The sequence below is a fragment of the Coregonus lavaretus genome, assembly GCF_964263955.1.
Source record: "Coregonus lavaretus genome assembly, chromosome: 23".
NCBI classification, from domain to species: domain Eukaryota; kingdom Metazoa; phylum Chordata; class Actinopteri; order Salmoniformes; family Salmonidae; genus Coregonus; species Coregonus lavaretus.
Genome location: NC_140010.1, coordinates 4,435,305 through 4,457,982, shown reverse-complemented (window position 1 = coordinate 4,457,982; position 22,678 = coordinate 4,435,305). Strand labels below are relative to the sequence as shown.

The 22,678-nt window shown below is 46.0% G+C and overlaps 1 protein-coding gene across 4 annotated transcripts in view; it reads right to left on the bottom strand.

Moving 5' to 3' along the window:
• Positions 1–22,678, bottom strand: part of LOC311150626 (epidermal growth factor receptor substrate 15-like 1) — a 45,778-nt gene that overhangs the window by 6,673 nt on the left and 16,427 nt on the right. For all 4 annotated transcript variants that reach the window (XM_084188113.1, XM_084188114.1, XM_084188112.1 and 1 more), the window contains exons 12-21: positions 21,819–21,904; positions 20,561–20,633; positions 20,260–20,421; positions 18,543–18,740; positions 15,053–15,232; positions 14,001–14,118; positions 13,561–13,694; positions 13,268–13,328; positions 6,360–6,445; positions 6,055–6,115 (exon numbers count right to left, since the gene is read on the bottom strand). In XM_084188113.1, coding sequence (XP_084044239.1) covers positions 6,055–6,115; positions 6,360–6,445; positions 13,268–13,328; positions 13,561–13,694; positions 14,001–14,118; positions 15,053–15,232; positions 18,543–18,740; positions 20,260–20,421; positions 20,561–20,633; positions 21,819–21,904 — 1,159 coding nt within the window. The remainder of the gene's footprint in view (positions 1–6,054; positions 6,116–6,359; positions 6,446–13,267; positions 13,329–13,560; positions 13,695–14,000; positions 14,119–15,052; positions 15,233–18,542; positions 18,741–20,259; positions 20,422–20,560; positions 20,634–21,818; positions 21,905–22,678) is intronic.

The following is a 22,678-nucleotide window of genomic DNA, read 5'->3' as shown; positions in this document are numbered from 1 at the left end:
ATTGTCCAACCTAGTATTTTTGTGTTTGTATTGTTGTAATGATAGGCTGGTTCTCTCTCTATTGCTGCTGTCCTGACATACAACACAACACTTGTTTACTATTGACATAACACAGATGGAGGTAATTAGCCTGTCAGTCAGAATTGTGGCCCTAGAAAGAAACCTAGAAAACCATCAGACTACCATCATGCTAGCTACTGTGTTAAACAACAACAACAACTACATTGTTGTAGTGGGCTTTTATAGGTGGCTTTTCTGTGCATCAAGCACTATAAAGAGTGTTGATGCCCATGTGAAATACATGGGTACAATTTGGATAGATATAAGGTAAAGCTGGGTGACCGAAAGGAGCACCCGTCGAGACCAGCTACACTCCACCCCTCCTCTCAGAGATAGAGGCTGAATAGTTGACGCGCCAGCACCAGCCTGTCATCCCCACTCGCTTCAAGATGGCCACCAATGTTCCTGTACACAAGCAAGCTCAGGTCACTGAACTGTCTATCGCCCAGTAGCACACGAGCACTCACTTCTGTCATGATGAAGTGCTTTGAAAGGCTAGTCAAGGACCACATCACCTCCACCATACCCGACACCCTTGACCCACTTCAATTTGTATACCGCCCCAACAGATCCATGGGCGATGCAATCGCTGTTGCACTACACACTGCCCTATCCCACCTGGACAACAGGACTACCTATGTGAGAATGCTGTTCATCGACTATAGCTCAGCTTTTAACACCATTGTGCCCTCCAAGCTCATCACTAAGCTCAGGGTCCTGGGTCTGAACTCCTCCCTGTGGAACTGGGTCCTGGACTTCCTGAAGGAAACAACACCACCGCCACGCTGATCCTCAACACAGGGGCCCCACAGGGGTGCGTGCTTAGTCCCCTCCTGTACTCCCAGTTCACCCATGACTGCAACTCAATAATCAAGTTCGCTGACGACACGACAGTGGTAGGCCTGATTACCAACAACGACGAGACAGCCTACAGGGAGGAGGTGAGAGCCCTGTTGGAGTGGTGCCAGGAAATTAACCTCTCCCTCAATGTCAACAAAACGAAGGTGCTGATCGTGGACTACAGGAGACAGAAGAGGGAGCACGCCCCTATCTTCATCGACGGGGCACCAGTGGTTAGGGACAAAAGTTCCTCGGCATACACATAACTGAGGACCTGAAATCAACCAGCGCCTCTATAACTTTAGGCAGCTGAAGAAATTTGCCATGGCCCCTAAGACCCTCACAAACTTCTACAGATGCACCACTGAGAGCATTCTGTCGGGCTGCATCACCGCCTGGTACAGCAACTGCAACGCCCTCAACCACAAGGCTCTCCAGACGGTGGTGCTGTCAGACCAACACATCATCAGAGGCTCGCTGCCTGCCCTCCAGGACATTTACAGCACACGGTGTCAAAGGAAGGCCAAGAAGATCATTAAGAACCTCAGTCACCCGAGCCATGGAGTGTTTACTCGGCTCCTTATACAGCGTTAGTTGGGTTTTTAATTGGATTCGTTGTACTTTTTAAAAACATTTTAATTATTTGTGTACTTTTGACATTGTTTGACATTTTACTGAGCGAGAGGCATGAGAGAGCGAGAGAGAGAGAGGAGAGGCGAAAGAGAGGCGAGCGAGGGTGAACAGTTGACACCACCACCACATCTGGACTGTGGCTGCTGCTAGGAGAGTGAGAGAGGTCACAGAGGAAGAGAGACACAGGGCACACACTGTTGGAGATGTGGGCAGAACACACACATACAGGGAGATGTCGGTCGTAGAGGTTGACACGGGTCTTGCGGGATTCTGGCAGGAATGGGAGTCAAGTTCGGGACAGGATCAACAGTCTACAGGAACGGGCAGTACAGGAATAGTTATAAACTGAGTTTTTGGGGTGGAAATATGTCATGTGTGGAGCATTTCATAAAAACAACAGCTGTAGCCTAATAAATTTTACTTAATACAAATAAATACAAAGTAAATGGTGATTTCCCCCCTCCCGTCGGCTCACTCGCGCCTCGCTCCAGTTGTTGCCAGTCACTAGGCTACCTCAGAGTCAGATGCCAAACTACGTCAGTAGGCTAAATGATGAAGCCTTCAAGGAATTGCAACGTCTTGTTGCAGCCAAGGACCCATCACGAACATTAACATTAGAGCCAAGGAAAGAGCGATGTTTTAGCTACATTTGATGGAGTTGTCTTTTACAAGGAAGGAAGCGAGTATGCAGATTGTAAAAAATGCTGCGTTTTAATCAAATAGTCTACCAACCAGAGAGCGGGACAAGAAGCATGAAGCGGCATAGCTGCTCTACTCCTAACAACTTTACTGTCAAGCCCAATTGTTTATGTATTTAACAAAACCTGTGATATCTAAGGTGAAGCGTGAAATATAAATAGGTTGACTTAGCCTATGCAGTCCTGCCGCTCAGGTTTTTTTTTATGTTCATGTTGTAAATGTTAATGTGTTGTAAATGTTCCTATGTGCTCAGTGCTCAGCTGTAGGCTACAGTGTTATGTGCTCAGTGCTCAGCTGTAGGCTACAGTGTTATGTGCTCAGTGCTGTAGGCTACAGTGTTATGTGCTCAGTGCTCAGCTGTAGGCTACATTGTTATGTGCTCAGTGCTCAGCTGTAGGCTACAGTGTTATGTGCTCAGTGCTGTAGGCTACAGATTTCTGCCGGTGCTGTAGGCTAAGGATTTCTGCCGGTGCTGTGCTGTAGCCTACAGATTTCTGCCGGTGCTGTGCTGTAGCCTACAGATTTCTGCCGGTGCTGTGCTGTAGGCTACAGATTTCTGCCGGTGCTGTGCTGTAGGCTACAGATTTCTGCCGGTGCTGTGCTGTAGGCTACAGATTTCTGCCGGTGCTGTAGGCTACAGATTTCTGCCGGTGCTGTGTTGAGCAGACCTACCTGCTGTGGTCTTTGTCCTCATCCTCCAGCCTTAATGATCTAGAATACACTTATCCAGCTACTTAGACCTAAAGTCAGTCCATTTAACTCCAATAGGTAAGACAACCACATATCACAGTCGCATATTGCATTACTGAAATTATTTTAAATACTTCCTAAACAAACACAATAGCCTACATATTTCTGTGCGCAGGAATGAGCACGGGACGGGAGTGATTTTTCTCGGGAAGGGACAGGAAAGTTCCGGGGTTATAGAAAAACATTGACAGGACAAGACGGGACAGGACTGAATTTTCACTCCCGTGTCAACCAGAACACACACACACACACTGAGGGAGATGTGGGCAGACCACACACTGAGGTAGATGAGGGCAGACCACACACACTTCCAGCTTTTGCGCAACTTTCTGTTGACCTTTGACCTGCTGGCAGCCTAACTTTGACCTGCTGGCAGCCTAACTTTGACAGACAGTTTGACCATTCAAACTACCCAGTGTCCATTACCTCACTACTAAAATTGTCATATTTTCTGACCACTGGTTAATTCATATCTTACTCTGGACACCTGATTTGGATGGTAAACAATACAATCAAAGTAATCAGTCTGTGCTCAAGCAAAAACAGACCTTATCTGTTCCAACAGCTTTCCTGTTTACCAGCTACTCCAAAAGAAGAAGAAACGGAGGGTTCTGCACCCTCAGAACACAACCACACAGAGAAGGAGAGAAAAGGAGAAGTACTAACAAGGAGCTCACACACGCTCACACACACACACACACGCTCTCACACACACGCTATCACACACACACGCTCTCACACACACACGCTCTCACACACACACGCTCTCACACACACACACGCTCTCACACACGCTCTCACACACACGCTATCACACACACGCTATCACACACACACGCTCTCACACACACACGCTCACACACACACACGCTCACACACACACGCTCACACACACGCGCTCACACACACGCGCTCACACACACGCGCTCACACACACGCGCTCACACACACGCGCTCACACACACGCGCTCACACACACGCGCTCACACACACACGCGCTCACACACACACGCTCTCACACACACACACACACACGCTCTCACACACACACGCACGCTCTCACACACACACGCTCTCACACACACACGCTCACACACGCTCACACACACACGCTCTCACACACACGCTCTCACACACACACGCTCTCACACACACACGCTCTCACACACACACACGCTCTCACACACACACACGCTCTCACACACACACACACGCTCACACACACACACACGCTCTCACACACACACACACGCTCTCACACACACACGCTCTCACACACACACGCTCTCACACACACACGCTCTCACACACACACACACACGCTCTCACACACACACACACACGCTCTCACACACACACGCTCTCACACACACACGCTCTCACACACACACACACGCTCTCACACACACACACACGCTCTCACACACACACACACACGCTCTCACACACACACACACGCTCTCACACACACACACACGCTCTCACACACACACACACGCTCTCACACACACACACACGCTCTCACACACACACACACGCTCTCACACACACACACACGCTCTCACACACACACACACGCTCTCACACACACACACACGCTCTCACACACACACACACGCTCTCACACACACACACGCTCTCACACACACACACGCTCTCACACACACACACGCTCTCACACACACGCTCTCACACACACGCTCTCACACACACGCTCTCACATACACACACGCTCTCACACACACGCTCACTCACACACGCTCTCACACACACACGCTCACACACGCTCACACACACACGCTCACACACACACGCTCTCACACACACGCTCTCACACACACGCTCTCACACACACACGCTCTCACACACACACGCTCTCACACACACACGCTCTCACACACACACGCTCTCACACACACACGCTCTCACACACACACACGCTCTCACACACACACACACGCTCTCACACACACACACGCTCTCACACACACACACGCTCTCACACACACACACGCTCTCACACACACGCTCTCACACACACGCTCTCACACACACGCTCTCACACACACGCTCTCACATACACACACGCTCTCACACACACGCTCACTCACACACGCTCTCACACACACACGCTCACACACGCTCACACACACACGCTCACACACACACGCTCTCACACACACGCTCTCACACACACGCTCTCACACACACACGCTCTCACACACACACGCTCTCACACACACACGCTCTCACACACACACGCTCTCACACACACGCTCTCACACAAACGCTCACACACACACACACACGCTCACACACACACACACACACGCTCACACACACACACACACACGCTCTCACACACACACACGCTCTCACACACACACACGCTCTCACACACACACACACGCTCTCACACACACACGCTCTCACACACACACGTTCTCACACACACACACACACGCTCTCTCACACACACGCTCTCACACACACACGCTCTCACACACACACGCTCTCACACACACGCTCTCACAAGTTTAATAAGACAGTGTTAGAACACAAATGAGTCGTTCTGAAAAACTGATGCTACAAACGGTCACTTACCCCAACCTCTCCTCCTTCTAACTAACTAACATTTTCCAGAGGACACTCACAGGCTACGTACCACACGGCTCTGGTCAAAAGTAGCGGCACTATGTAGGGATTAGGGTGTCACTTGAGACACAGAAACAATAAAACAAGACTACAGTACTTAGATGTTTTTTTTTTTTTTTTTTTAAGAAAATGAATTAGAAATAACAGATTTAATAATATAAGCGTCTATTTTAGCATTGTGGTATTACCCCTAGAAAGGTGTTTTAAAAGTTAGCCTCTATGCATCAGTTTTCAGAGTTTCTGTTCTGGTCCTTTGATGTAACAAGAGTTTCTCTTGTTTTTTTTGCTGACTAGGGAAGAACTGTGTTTTATAAGTACAATCACATTGAGTTCCTTCTCATATTAGTGTGAGCACAGAAACGTGTGCATGAGTGCTCGCTCACACACACACACACACACACACGCACGCACACCTACCATATGGAGGTGCAGGTCTGTTAGGCACGTTCTTGGGTGGCAGCGCAGGGTTGCTTGGCTTCTGCTCACAACGCCAGAATAAAGACAAAAACATCCAAAATGAAGTTTTAAAAACAGAGGTATTATACACCAGCATTTTGTTACGAGCCTACATCTCGTTGCCTTGACAGTCAGACAGTGGGTTTACTGCAAGGCCTCCGTGGATTCAGGGGGGAAATAAATATCATATCAATGTCAGTTATTTTATTAATATGGGAATAGTACTTCTATATTATTTACATCTACAACGCTCCCCTGTAACCTACCTTGTGGGACATTTGACTGAAGTCTGCGAATCCACCTTTTCCTCCAAAAGCGTTGCCACCGAAAGGGTCCACTGTTCCGAAACCATCTACAACAGAACAACACCACAACCATAAAAACACTTAAGAAAACAACCAAACACACTTAATATGGAAACATCTAGGGAACAAACTAGCTACTGAAGCTGCCTGGGAAACCACACAGAGAGAATCCAGTGGTGTGACTGCTTCATTTTCTAGGACTTTCCAAACCTGAAAAGTAGAGCTTGAAGACTGATGTATGCATCTGATTAACTACTTACAGAACTAAGCTGGGTTACTGTGAGCAGCACCGAGGTGGGTTGCTGTGAGCAGCACCGAGGTGGGTTACTGTGAGCAGCACCGAGGTGGGTTACTGTGAGCAGCACCGAGGTGGGTTGCTGTGAGCAGCACCGAGGTGGGTTGCTGTGAGCAGCACCGAGGTGGGTTGCTGTGAGCAGCACCGAGGTGGGTTGCTGTGAGCAGCACCGAGGTGGGTTGCTGTGAGCAGCACCGAGGTGGGTTGCTGTGAGCAGCACCGAGGTGGGTTGCTGTGAGCAGCACCGAGGTGGGTTGCTGTGAGCAGCACCGAGGTGGGTTGCTGTGAGCAGCACCGAGGTGGGTTACTGTGAGCAGCACCGAGGTGGGTTACTGTGAGCAGCACCGAGGTGGGTTACTGTGAGCAGCACCGAGGTGGGTTACTGTGAGCAGCACCGAGGTGGGTTACTGTGAGCAGCACCGAGGTGGGTTACTGTGAGCAGCACCGAGGTGGGTTACTGTGAGCAGCACCGAGGTGGGTTACTGTGAGCAGCACTGTGGTGGGTTGCTGTGAGCAGCACCGAGCTGGATTACTGTGAGCAGCACCGTGGTGGGTTACTGTGAGCAGCACCGAGGTGGGTTACTGTGAGCAGCACCGAGGTGGGTTACTGTGAGCAGCACCGAGGTGGGTTACTGTGAGCAGCACCGAGGTGGGTTACTGTGAGCAGCACCGAGGTGGGTTACTGTGAGCAGCACCGAGGTGGGTTACTGTGAGCAGCACTGTGGTGGGTTGCTGTGAGCAGCACCGAGCTGGGTTACTGTGAGCAGCACCGTGGTGGGTTACTGTGAGCAGCACCGAGGTGGGTTACTGTGAGCAGCACCGAGGTGGGTTATTGTGAGCAGCACCGAGGTGGGTTATTGTGAGCAGCACCGTGGTGGGTTATTGTGAGCAGCACCGAGGTGGGTTACTGTGAGCAGCACCGAGGTGGGTTATTGTGAGCAGCACCGTGGTGGGTTACTGTGAGCAGCACCGAGGTGGGTTACTGTGAGCAGCACCGAGGTGGGTTACTGTGAGCAGCACCGTGGTGGGTTACTGTGAGCAGCACCGTGGTGGGTTACTGTGAGCAGCACCATGGTGGGTTACTGTGAGCAGCACCGTGGTGGGTTACTGTGAGCAGCACCGTGGTGGGTTACTGTGAGCAGCACCGTGGTGGGTTACTGTGAGCAGCACCGTGGTGGGTTACTGTGAGCAGCACTGTGGTGGGTTACTGTGAGCAGCACTGAGCTGGGTTACTGTGAGCAGCAACGTGGTGGGTTACTGTGAGCAGCACTGAGGTGGGTTGCCGTGAGCAGCACCGTGGTAGCAGTACTGTGGAGTTGTTTTCCAACACTGCTGTATGCCTTTTTGACTTATCAAATACATTTCAGAGAGGTTTCAGAAAAATGTATAAACCATTGTAACAAAATATTTGTTTGTTGGGTCGTTCCTCCTCAAAAAGCACAAGAAAAGGACTGACACCCGCCATCTCAGATTGTTCTGAAATGGTTTCTGTAGTTAGTAACGGATATGATTAGCGTTCCTGAAACATTCTGTTGAAATATACAGTGCATTTGGAAAGTATTCAGGCCCCTTGACTTTTTCCACATTTTGTTACGTTACAGCCTTATTCTAAAATGTATTAAATAGTTTTTTTCCTCATCATTCTACACACAATACCCCATAATGACAAAGCAAAAACAGGTTTTTAGACATTTTTGCAAATGTATTAGAAATACAAAACTGAAATATCACATTTACATAAGTATTCAGACCCTTTACTCAGTATTTTGTTGAAGCACCTTTGGCAGCGATTACAGCCTTGAGTCTTCTTGGGTATGACGCTACAAGCTTGGCACACCTGTATTTGGGGAGTTTCTCCCATTCTTTTCTGCAGATCCTCTCAAGCTCTGTCAAGTTGGATGGGGAGCATCGCTGCACAGCTATTTTCAGGTCTCTCAAGATGACGTTCGATCGGGTTCGTCTGGGCTCTGGCTGGGCCACTCAAGGACATTCAGAGACTTGTCCAGAAGCCACTCCAGCGTTGTTTTGGCTGAGTGGTTAGGGTCGTTGTCCTGTTGGAAAGTGAACCGTCGCCCCCAGTCTGAGGTCCTGAGTGCTGTGGAGCAGGTTTTCATCAAGGATATCGCTGTACCTCGCTCCGTTCATCTTTCCCTCGATTATGACTAGTCTCCCAGTTCCTGCCGCTGAAAAACATCCCCACAGCATGATTCTGCCACCACCATGCCTCACCGTAGGGATTCTCCAGACGTGACGCTTGGCATTCAGGCTAAAGAGTTCAATCTTGGTTTCATCAGACCAGAGAATCTTGTTTCTCATGGTCTGAGAGTCCTTTAGGTGTCTTTTGGCAAACTCCAAGGGGGATGTCATGTGCATTTTACTGAGGAATGGCTTCTGTCTGTAACTCTACCATAAAGGCCTGATTGGTGGAATGTTGCAGAGATGGTTGTCCTTCTGGAAGGTTCTCCCATCTTCAAAGAGGACCTCTGGAGCTCTGCCAGAGTGATTGGTCATCTCCCTGACCAAGGCCGTTACCCCCCGATTGCTCAGTTTGGCCAGGCGGCCAGCTCTAGGAAGAGTCTTGGTGGTTCCAAACTTCTTCCATTTAAGATTGATGGAGGCCACTGTGTTCTTGGAGACCTTCAATGCTGCAGAATTTTTTTGGTACCCTTCCCCAGATCTGTGCCTCAACACAATCCTGTCTCGGAGCTCCGCGGACAATTCCTTTGACCTCATGGCTTGGTTTTTGCTCTGACATGCACCGTCAACTGTGGGACCTTATATTTACAGGTGTGTGCCTTTCCAAATCATGTCCAATCAATTGAATTTACCACTGGTGGACTCGAATCAAGTTGTAGAAACATCTCAAGGATGATCAATGGAAACAGAATGCATCTCAGCTCAATTTCGAGTCCCATAGCAAAGGATCTGAATACTTTTGTAAATAAAGGTTGAAGCATTAGGTTGCTATTAGGACAAACTGAATCGCTTTCATGGAGGAGTGGCTTGAATTGTGAGGATGACCACACAATGTATTTTCATCATGAGCCAAATCTATTGGTTTTTCTACCCAAAATTGCAAAGGAAATGTTGTGATCTATTTAATAAACACAAGAGACCAGCAAAATGGATAAAAGAGTGTGCCGGTATAGCAGGAACAGTGGCATCTAGTGATCAAAACCTGGTACTTTCACACTACTTTACAGTAAATAATGCAAGCCACATCAAATACTAATTTCTCTGAACAGGGGGGGAAAAAAAAAACATCAACAGATTCACAGGGAATACATTACATAGTATGAAGAAGCAATGCGCCAAGCAGCAGCTTCATGCTACTCGTCAAACAAAGAGAACTGATACTGTGTACTGGTTGTTGAGGTGGGATTGGCATGGGGTGTGGGGGTTCCGTGGGTGGAACCCCCACACCCCATCTTTTGGGATTCCTCATGTCTTATTCATTGGTAGGAAGAAGTTTGGTCCAAATCGGATTCTGGGCACTATATTTATTGAATATTATCTGAATCCTATAAACTAAAAAATGGCCAATTTGGGTGCAAACAATTAGCTTAATTTGTCAGAAATAAAATTACATTTCATCAAAATAATGTTTTAGGAATGCCAATCTTACCCGATTCTAACTACGGAAACAATTTCAGAATATATTCTGAGATGGTGAGTGTCATGGGCTTGCTGAAATGGCATGAAACGACTCTGTTTCGACTTGAGACTGTGTGTGTGTGACTGTGACGATGAAGAGGCACATTGATGTGTGTTACGCAGCGTTTTCCTTCTCGTGGCATAGCTCTAAGTCTCCCCCACAGTGTAGCCCTTATTCCTGTGGAGGGGTGTCGTTTCACCGGTGCGTAGGAGTGTTAGCCCTAATTTAAACCAACTTCCTCCTCTCTCAGTGACTAAGGCATAAAGGCCCTGCAGTTCAATAGCAGAGGATGAATGGAATGAACAGGGGATGGAGAGGAGGAGAGGGGGGAGGAGGAGAGGAGAGGAGGAGAGGGGGGAGTAGGAGGAGGAGAGGAGGGAGTAGGAGAGGAGGAGAGGGGGGAGTAGGAGAGGAGGAGAGGGGGAAGTAGGAGGAGGAGAGGGGGGAGTAGGAGAGGAGGAGAGGGGGGAGTAGGAGAGGAGGAGAGGGGGGAGTAGGAGAGGAGGAGAGGGGGGAGTAGGAGAGGAGGAGAGGGGGGAGTAGGAGAGCTGAATTGGTTAAAGCAGTGGTGCGAGAGTTCTGGTGTGCTGTTTCCAGTCACACATGCACACACACGCGCACACACACACACACACACACACAGTTTCTGTTATGTTTGGCCCCCACTGCAACTCCTGTTTTTCCAGGGTTATTTTTAGTTGGCCAGCAGTTAAATACGTAGGTATCCTACTAAATATAGACCTCAGCCAGGAAAATATGAAATTACAGTGAGTTGAAATCGTATTCCACAAACTAATGCCCAGAAATAATGTCTAAACGTGCCGGAACACGTCACCTGGGCAGCAGTGAATGAGGGCTTTTCTTCAGAAGTCTAGCACAATTCAACTGACTTTCTATCTCTCTTAGTGATATACAGAGTTTTTCTCAACTCTAAATGTTACTTGACCGTTACAGCTAAAGTATCTTGAGTGCAACTACACTGACTAAAAACAGTAATTCAAATGTAGATACAAAAATAGCAAGTGTGTGTGTGTGTGTGTGTGTATGTTCGTGTGTATGTGTGTGTGTATATATATATATATATATATATATATATATATATATATATATATATATATATATATATATATATATATATATATATATATATACACACACAGTGGGGAAAAAAAGTATTTAGTCAGCCACCAATTGTGCAAGTTCTCCCACTTAAAAAGATGAGAGAGGCCTGTAATTTTCATCATAGGTACACGTCAACTATGACAGACAAATTGAGAAAAAAATATCCAGAAAATCACATTATAGGATTTTTTATGAATTTATTTGCAAATTATGGTGGAAAATAAGTATTTGGTCACCTACAAACAAGCAAGATTTCGGGCTCTCACAGACCTGTAACTTCTTCTTTAAGAGGCTCCTCTGTCCTCCACTCGTTACCTGTATTAATGGCACCTGTTTGAACTTGTTATCAGTATAAAATACACCTGTCCACAACCTCAAACAGTCACACTCCAAACTCCACTATGGCCAAAACCAAAGAGCTGTCAAAGGACACCAGAAACAAAATTGTAGACCTGCACCAGGCTGGGAAGACTGAATCTGCAATAGGTAAGCAGCTTGGTTTGAAGAAATCAACTGTGGGAGCAATTATTAGGAAATGGAAGACATACAAGACCACTGATAATCTCCCTCGATCTGGGGCTCCACGCAAGATCTCACCCCGTGGGGTCAAAATGATCACAAGAATGGTGAGCAAAAATCCCAGAACCACACGGGGGGACCTAGTGAATGACCTGCAGAGAGCTGGGACCAAAGTGACAAAGCCTACCATCAGTAACACACTACGCCGCCAGGGACACAAATCCTGCAGTGCCAGACGTGTCCCCCTGCTTAAGCCAGTACATGTCCAGGCCCGTCTGAAGTTTGCTAGAGTGCATTTGGATGATCCAGAAGAGGATTGGGAGAATGTCAGATGAAACCAAAATATAACTTTTTGGTAAAAACTCAACTCGTCGTGTTTGGAGGACAAAGAATGCTGAGTTGCATCCAAAGAACACCATACCTACTGTGAAGCATGGGGGTGGAAACATCATGCTTTGGGGCTGTTTTTCTGCAAAGGGACCAGGACGACTAATCTGTGTAAAGGAAAGAATGAATGGGGCCATATATCGTGAGATTTTGAGTGAAAACCTCCTTCCATCAGCAAGGGCATTGAAGATTAAACGTGGCTGGGTCTTTCAGCATGACAATGATCCCAAACACACCGCCCGGGCAACGAAGGAGTGGCTTCGTAAAAAGCATTTCAAGGTCCTGGAGTGGCCTAGCCAGTCTCCAAATCTCAACCCCATAGAAAATCTTTGGAGGGAGTTGAAAGTCTGTGTTGCCCAGCGACAGCCCCAAAACATCACTGCTCTAGAGGAGATCTGCATGGAGGAATGGGCCAAAATACCAGCAACAGTGTGTGAAAACCTTGTGAAGACTTACAGAAAACGTTTGACCTGTGTCATTGCCAACAAAGGGTATATAACAAAGTATTGAGAAACTTTTGTTATTGACCAAATACTTATTTTCCACCATAATTTGCAAATAAATTCATTACAAATCCTACAATGTGATTTTCTGGATTTTTTTTTCTCATTTTGTCTGTCATAGTTGACGTGTACCTATGATGAAAATTACAGGCCTCTCTCATCTTTTTAAGTAGGAGAACTTGCACAATTGGTGGCTGACTAAATACTTTTTTTCTCCACTGTGTGTGTGTATATATATATATATATATATATATATATATATATATATATATATATATATATATATATATATATATATATATATATGTGTGTGTGTGTGTGTGTGTGTGTGTGTGTGTGTGTGTGTGTGTGTGTGTAAAAGAGGTTGTGTAATGCATAGGAGAGGTACCTGTAGGCTTGGGGCTGTGGGAGGTCAAGAGATCCCTGCTACCAGACAGACTGCCACCGGGCTGAGACACAGACATGAGGAGAAGTACCATTAAGATCAACTCCATCGAGATACATTCATTCAACTGAAAACAGGATGTCATTTCAATACCAATATATTCAATAAATATGATAAAAATTACATACAATATAATTCAATATAATGTATTCAAATATGACATACTGTAAAAAATAAAAAATAAACATTGAAAATAATATATTAAATAATTCTGTCAGTAATTCAACATGTATTACCTTGATGGGGGGAGTAGGTTTTCTACTGAAGGGATCTGCTGAGGCGAACAGATCGGTCGTTTTCTTGAAGAAGTCTGAGGAAGCACCCTTGAATGGATCAGACTCTTTGAAGGGATCATCTGCTCCAAATGGATCTGAGAGGATTGAGACAAAACGTGACCAAGATCCTTGTGGATGGAAACATTGTCATTAACGGTGGTGATATGGAGCATATACCATGAGGAGGCCTTTCTGCTCTGTTCAGGTATACTTCATTAGCCAAGCACATGTGCGTATGACCACAAGCGTTTTAATAAAGGAATAGAACCTCATAGCCTCTGGAACATACAGTCCTAGCCATGGAATTTGAATCATTCCAGAATTGTTGCAACAATATGGTTCTGATAACACAAACTATTTTGCATAAACATTCATATGGTATAATATACTTTTAAAGTTACCTTTGAAGGGGTCTGATTTGAAGGGGTCCTCTGTCTGGAAGGGGTCTGCTGCAGGAAGGGGCTCTGGTGTTGATTTGTTGCTGCTGAACATGGCTATCTTCGATTTGAAAGAGTCCTCCTGGGAAAAAAAAGTTTTTTGACAAAAGATAAAAGATTCTCCATTTCCATTCAAAATCAACTAGATTGCCCAATGTTGGGACAATAAAGCTTTACCAAGCGGAACTGAATGGAGACGCTTCTTCTTGTAATCACTAACATAATGAGCATTAAATAAAAAAGGTACCAACTATGTCAGGTGTGAGCAACAGGAAGTGAGGTCACACTAAACACAAAGTGAGAGCTCCACATGAATAGCAGGGAATATAATATACACAGGAGTGTAGAAAACATTAAGAACACCTTCCCAATTTGGAGTTGCACCCCCCACCTTTTCCCTCAATACAGCCTCAATTCATCGGGGCATGGTGTCGAAAGCGTTCCACAGGGATGCTGGCCCATGTTGACTCCAATGCTTCCCACAGTTGTGTCAAGTTGGTTGGATGTCCTTCGGGTGGTGGGCCATTCTTGTCACACACAGGAAACTATTGAGCGTGAAAAACCAAGCAGCGTTGCCGTTCTTGACACAAACCGGTGGGCCTGGCACCTACTACCATACCCTATTAAAAGGGCACTTAAATATTTTGTCTTACCCATTCACCCTCTCTGAATGGCACACATACACAATCCATGTCTCAATTGTCTGAAAGCTTAAAAATCCTTCTTTAACCCGTCTCCTCCCCTGATTGAAGTGGATTGAACAAGTGACATCAAAAAGGGATCGTAGCTTTCACCTGGTCAGTCTATGTCATGGAAAGAGCCGGTGTTCTTAATGTTTTGTCCACTCAGTGTATATTTCATTATATCCAAGCTCTTTCTAGTCTTCGGTCATATTAATTAAGGCACTACTTAGCTAAATGTTTTGCAACGGAAAACAAAAATGAGCATTTCTTATTCAGGTAGTTCAGGTAGTCGCCTAATGAACACGACCCTGATATCATGACAACACTACTCACCCTGGCTCCAAATCCTCCGTTCTCCCTCTCTGAGAATCCTACTTCGCTCATGTCTGCCAGGTTGGTCATGCTGCCAGCATGTGTCTGGCCGTGGATTCCGTTCAGAGCGTTGTTGTATTGCTCTATGGTCTTCGTCACATCCTGTTGACTGCCCTGGATCTGAGAAAGCTTACTACGAGCCTAAAGGGATAAAGGGATGTCAGTGAGTCTACAGTAACACTGGTTGTCGTAGTAAAAGAGTATGTATGTAGGGCTGTTACGGTGACCGTATTACCGCCAGTCACGAGTCATGACCGCAGTCAAATTACCGTGACCGTTTAGTCACGGTAATTAGGCTACTCCAAGCTCTGATGCTGCTACCAAACTTGCTAACTGCCTGGTACTCAGCACTCTATTGTCCCTCTAATCACTCTGACTTCAATGCAAATGTATTCGAAAATCTAATCAAACACCCCATGAGAGCCCATGAGCTCGTGTTGCGCAACATTTCTATAGGCTATGCAATTGTGTGAGAAAACAGAGTGACGGCCTCTATTAAAAAGAGGAGGATCCTATCAGCTTTCTATAGGCTAGGCCCACTATAATTATTTCTCAACTTTCCTAATATTAAGCACATTGCTTCTCTTTACAGCAGGAGTATAGCCTACCTGGCTGGCATGAAAACGAACCATTGGAAAGGCGTCCTCCATTCGCTATTTAAGTGCATAGATTCCATGTATTTTTTCCCCCTGCCCCTGTTCCAAGACAGGCGCATGATAATGGTCCATCCTAAATCAAAACTAATTCCACACATATATTATTTAGTAAAGGTAAAGACAAGATTAAATTAAGAATAGTCTGATGGGTGACAATATTAGCCTATCACTTGTGAATGATATATTATCACTTGTGAATGATATATTATCACTTGTGAATGATATATTATCACTTGTGAATGATATATTATCACTTGTGAATGATATATTATCACTTGTGAATGATATATTATCACTTGTGAATGATATATTATCACTTGTGAATGATATATTATCACTTGTGAATGATATCTTATTACTTGTGAATGATGCCCAGTGTGTGCAGTAAGGCAAGAAACAGCGGCTGCCTTTTCTTTTCTTTCAACTTTGTAAAATTATAGTCGCATACCTCATGTAGCCTAGCCCATAGGCTTATATGTTTTGATAATAATAATAAATAATAATAATAATAATAATAATAATAATAATAATAATAATAAGCCATTTAGCAGACGCTTTTATCCAAAGTGAATTACAGTCATGCGTGCATACATTTTTTTTTTTTTGGTGTATGGGTGGTCCCGGGGATCGAACCCACTACCTTGGCGTTACAAGCGCCGTGCTCTACCAGCTGAGCTAAGGTTTGTATCACAACTAAACTGGCCAAATAACTTCTTAAAATTAAGCACATTAATCTGCTTTACAACCGGTGTACAGCCTAACTGGCATACGTAGGCAGTTTCAAGTTTGGGGAAGATAATTTTCACCATAGAAATGCACTTTTATAATAAAGCATCACATGCATAATCACATTTGAGAAAGGTGCTTTCCCGCTAATTGACTGCATTTGGAACAATCGTGCTTATAGTCTACTGCCGCGTGCGCATTGCGGCGCTTATTTTTGATTACCATTTTTACATTTGAGTCATTTAGCAGATGCTCTTATCCAGAGCGACATACAGGAGCAATTAGGGTTAAGTGCCTTCGACAGATTTTCACCTAGTTGGCTAGGGGATTTTAACCAGCAAACTTACGGTTACTGACCCAATGCTCTTAACCACTAGACTACCTGCCGCCCCTTAAAGAAATATAATGTGAAGAAATAGCCTAATAGTCAACATTTTAAGCTAAACGTTCTGTTCAGTTGCATCAGCCTCAATGCTTTTAAAAACGTTTTTTTGATGCTAGTGGTTGTATTAATTTGGGATCTATCGCATCCCACAACTGTCCCAGACTAGGTTTGGAATGTTTATTTCTTGCACAGAAGGACAAGTTGACCAATAGAATAGGTAAACTTTTGTACTATGGGGGATAGTAGATTGACATAGGCTGGTGCTTTTGCTGTTCGTTAGGCCTACTCATCTTGTCGGCTGACGAAAAGTAAATGTGGACAGTTCTTCTAACATCTTCAATATGCGCCTCGGAATTGGATAAGAAGGATGGGCTCAGTTGTGTCCTCAACGCGTCTGTCTTCACTTGTAGCCTACTTCGGAGCCGAGATGCCTGTGAGAAGGACGGGCATTGGCTAATAAGAATTGAGATATCTGAGAGAGCCATGTGAGTGAGTGGTGCTTCGGAGCACGGCGATTGGCAGCCGGGAGAAGGACATTATAATTATTATATTCAGCCCAAGGGCACAACGGCCACTGGCCGCAAAAGGCATGGATTCTTTCAGGGGGCATTACGGCCACACAAGGGGGATGCCGCCAGGAAATTCAAGGCATTATCAAGTGCTTGTCAAATTCTGAATGAGAGACTGATGAAGTGTGTGCAGCCTGCATAAAAAAAAAGTGTGGAAGGCAGGAGATGCTAAATGTGTTTATGTTAATTAATGGTCAATTACCTGTCACGCCCTGACATTGAGATCTCTAGTTGAGTTGGTCAGGGTGTGAGATCTAGTTTATTTATTATTATTATTATTTATTTATTTCTATGTTGGCCGGGTGTGGTTCCCAATCAGAGGCAGCTGTCGATCGTTGTCTCTGATTGGGGATCATACTTAGGCAGCCATTTTGCCTACCTATGTTGTGGGATCTTGTTTCTGTTTCTGCTTGGCTTGTTTGATGTTTAGCCTCTTGAACTTCACTGTTCTGTTGGATTTTGTTATTTTGTCGGTGTTTATTAAAATAAACGACTATGTGCGCATACCACGCTGCACCTTGGTCCGATCCTTTACACAACGAACGTGACATTACCGTGAGACCGGCAGTTATTTGCTTGACAATCGACCGGCTGCCAAAATGTAATGACAGCCACAGCCCTACATGTATGACTTTATTAATAAAAGCCTGCAGGGACAATGGGTTGTCAGTCTACAACAATAACACTGTTCTTGTGAAAGTCCCATCCAGAAACAACCCTCTAGTCCAGGTTATCTTAAACTATGGGTGGGGACCCAAAGTGGGCCCTGGGCATGTGAGAGGTGGGTCGCAAGTTATGATAATAAATCTATAAAATCACACACAATCTCTTCTTAAATTGGGGTCGTTGTAGGACGATTTGGGCCACGGGATAACGGTCAATTTCTCATTTGGTTCTTGAGCTGAAAAAGTTGAAGAACCCCTGCCTAGATCTGAAAGCATTAGAAAGGTATAAGCAAAATGGGGACATTTTCATTTAGCATTAAAAAGGAACATTTCCATTTCCCGGACGGACATTAAAAAAGTTATATTCTACTCCAAACGTAACACTACCTTCATTTAATACAACATTTGTCTATGACAATGAGCTATAGCATTTCTCTATCCCCACCGTACCTGGTTGATCTCATCCTGGGTGGCCTTGAGTGACTTGATGATGGAGTCTAGCTGCATGCGTCCGGCCAGCAGGTTCTGCTCTAGCTGGTTCTCCTCCGACTGCAGTTTGTTCAGGTCAGACTTGGTACGGCTCAGCTCATCCTCCTGACTCTGCAGGTCAGACTCCTGGCTGTGGATCTGCGTCTGTAAGGATGAGATCTGGACAGGAGGAGAGTAGAATGGAAGGAAAGAAAGAGAGGGTTGAGGAAGAGATATGAGAGAGAGAAAGAGAGAGAGGGGAAAATAAAGAAATGAATAATAAAAGAGAGAGACAGGAAGTGTCATAATAACTACTCATAAGACAGCTCAGAAAGGGTCTGCTATCCAAGCTAGAGGAATCCTATGTAAATAAGATACTGCGCTGGAAAATTGTATGTTTGTGCTTTTCTAATAACCAATTTCTGTGTTCATGCAAGTGACTGATTGAACGAATCCTCACTATCAGTAGAGCAATTTGGCAGAACGCCCAGAACATTGTTTTGATTACAAAAGGGATATCTCAGTTTCAAGGTCTCAACTTGGAGAGAAGAAACCTTGGGAGGTATTGGTCAAGGCACATGCATGAAGCAGTATTGGTCGGTCACATGCATGAACCAGTATTGGTCTGTCACATGCATGAAGCAGTATTGGTCGGTCACATGCATGAACCAGTATTGGTCGGTCACATGCATGAAGCAGTATTGGTCTGTCACATGCATGAAGCAGTATTGGTCTGTCACATGCATGAAGCAGTATTGGTCGGTCACATGCATGAAGCAGTATTGGTCGGTCACATGCATGAAGCAGTATTGGTCGGTCCCATGCATGAACCAAACGTTAATGATGAATTAATTATGAATGATGAATAAGCTAAATCACGCAAATATAACTTGTCTGTCTAAGCAGTATATAAGAGAACTAACGGGACTGCCCCGGGGGAGCTCACTTCAGACCGGTACTTTATGCATCTAAGTTTGACTGTGACCTCTCCAGCTCGCTGACAATAAACAATGATTCATTTAAGATTGACTTCGAGTGTCCCATGTGTAGTATTTCCATGACAATTCGATAAGCGCTAGTGACAGCCTGAAACTAGGGCCAAGTGTTTAGGAAAAACTCCTGGCCCTAATGAGAAGATAAAAACCAGTTGCTAACTGACGGCAACAGGAGTCATACAATAAATACATTAGATGAGACAAGCCTTTATAACTGGGGTTAGGGGTGGCACAATCACCATGTAACCGAGTAACCGATGAAGACCATCATGAAATAAAATAACCTTTATAGAAATTTAAAAAAACAGTTTGTGGAACGAACATCTGACTGATGACAGGACGGACGGCATTCGTGCGGTTCAGTCCGTTTCTACTGTGACATGGCCTCTACAACGTGATGAAACTGTGTTGCTCCTTGCTGAAACAAGCAAGGTGTTTTAGCAAATGAGTCTTCGGTTGCCTAGGCAACACCCCACTCCCTGCAGAAGCAGCACATGCAGTCAGGAGCGGAGGAGCGGGGAATAAAATAAAAACAAGTACAACATTTTTTTATAATTGGCTAGTCGGAACGGATATCACGGTGACCCGCAGTCATTTGGTTGACCAATAACTGGCATCCAAAAATCTACGGCCGTCACAGCTCTAACTGGGGACAGAATTGTTCCTGTCTAGAACACGACCCTATAGGTGTGTTGTTGACTGACCAGCGTGGACTGGTCCTGACACTTCCGATGAACGTCTTTCAGCATGCCCTCCAGCTTGTTCCTCTGCTGGTCCATCTCCTCCAGCTGCTGCTCAGCGTCCTGCTTCTGGGCCTCCAGGTCCTGCAGACCACCGCTCTCCTGGTCCAGGTCACCCTGCATCTCCTGAGGGAAGGAGACCGGCGCAGACCTCAGCAATAGAGATACATGAGACACTCCAGGACGAGAGTTGCCCTCCCCTGGATTAGCCCCATTAAGAATGATTCATCGATAAAATGGGTGCCCGACTCCCCGTGTGTCTCACCTGAATTTCCTTGTTCTTCTGTCTGATGGCTTCCTCCTTGTCCCTGATGTCCTGCTCCAGAGTGTACTTCTCCCTGCAACACCATTCACACACACAGCAGGACAAGTAGGGGCGCGCGCACACACACACACACACACACACACAAACACACACAGCTAGGTGAGAAGGAGATTATGTCAAATTGTACGTTATTACCTCCCCCAAGTGCTTGGATATCAGATGACTGTGCCGTCTCTGGGGATCTGCGAGTTATGGCTTGAGAAACACTGCCCTAGTCAATGCTACACACAGCAACAAGTCCTTTGTGTCACCAGGTTCCCTAAGTGTATCCCACTGTAAAAGATAGAGGCAGTATGACGAGGACACAGTTTACAGAACACACATCAGGGAAACCCACAAGGCACCACACAGAGGATCAGCTGAGCTGGAGAACGTCTGTCCCAAAACACAGGAATGGCTTTAGGAATAGCTTCCTTTTCTCATTTCTTTGGCTGTGCTTGATAGTCATTGGGCAAGGATTCTGTACGCAAAGTAAATTAACAACAGACAACAAAAGTATATTTAATCCAACGAAGAAGATCTCCCCCTGGCTGTTAAAAGGAATGACAAACAAAGATGTCCTCCAGCCGAGCAATATGGGGTTAGGGTTAGTGTTCTAGGGTTAGTGTTCGGGGGTTAGTGTTCGGGGGTTAGTGTTCGGGGGTTAGTGTTCTAGCATTAGTGTTCTGGGGTTAGTGTTCTGGGGTTAGTGTTCTGGCGTTAGTGTTCTGGCGTTAGTGTTCTGGCGTTAGTGTTCTGGCGTTAGTGTTCTGGGGTTAGTGTTCTGGGGTTAGTGTTCTGGGGTTAGTGTTCTGGGGTTAGTGTTCTGGGGTTAGTGTTCTGGGGTTAGTGTTCTGGGGTTAGTGTTCTGGGGTTAGTGTTCTAGCGTTAGTGTTCTGGGGTTAGTGTTCTGGGGTTAGTGTTCTGGGGTTAGTGTTCTGGCGTTAGTGTTCTGGGGTTAGTGTTCTGGGGTTAGTGTTCTAGCGTTAGTGTTCTGGCGTTAGTGTTCTGGCGTTAGTGTTCTGGGGTTAGTGTTCTGGGGTTAGTGTTCTGGCGTTAGTGTTCTGGGGTTAGTGTTCTGGGGTTAGTGTTCTGGGGTTAGTGTTCTGGGGTTAGTGTTCTGGCGTTAGTGTTCTGGCGTTAGTGTTCTGGCGTTAGTGTTCTGGGGTTAGTGTTCTGGGGTTAGTGTTCTAGCATTAGTGTTCGGGGAGGGGCTCACCTCTGCAGCTGGGCGATTTCCTGACTGATGTCATCCAGCTCTTTGATGCCTGTCAGGTCAGCGGACTCTGTAGAACTGCTGCTGTCCTGAGGGGGGAGGGGAGGGAGGGAGGGAGGGAGGGAGGGAGGGAGGGAGGGAGGGAGGGAGGGATGAACAGAGTGACAGAAGAAAGATAAGAGAAGGAAAGGGAAAAAAGGGGTTGAGAGGGACAGGGGAGAGAGAAGAGGAGGTCAGAGAGATCAGTCCTGCTCTGAGGGGGAGAGGAGCTCCCTACTGCCGCATCACCACAATGTTAACACAGGAAGGAGCTCCCTACTGCCGCATCACCACAACGTTAACACAGGAAGGAGCGCCCTACTGCCGCATCACCACAACGTTAACACAGGAAGGAGCTCCCTACTGCCGCATCACCACAACGTTAACACAGGAAGGAGCTCTGTCGCACGCTAGGTATGTACATAGTCAATGGTAGGCTTCGAGGGGCTCCTACGGCAGGTACACCTGTAGCTCATCTCTTGGCAGTAGTACTGTAGACTACTTTATCAGCCAGCTGGTTCTGGGGATCTCTGTTCACCAACACAAACAGACCCCACAGAGCCCCAGGACAGAAACACATTTAGACCCAACCAAATTATGAGAAAGCGTAAAGATAACCATTTGACACACTGGAAGGAATCAACCAAAAAACAGAGCAAATTAGAATGCTATCTGGCCCTAAACAGAGAGAATACCTGACCACTGTGACTGACCCCAAATGAAGAAAATCCTTGAGTATGTACAGACTCAGTGAGCATAGCCTTGATATTAAGAGAGGCTGCCATAGGCAGACCTGGAACTCGAGAGAAGACAGGATATGTGCC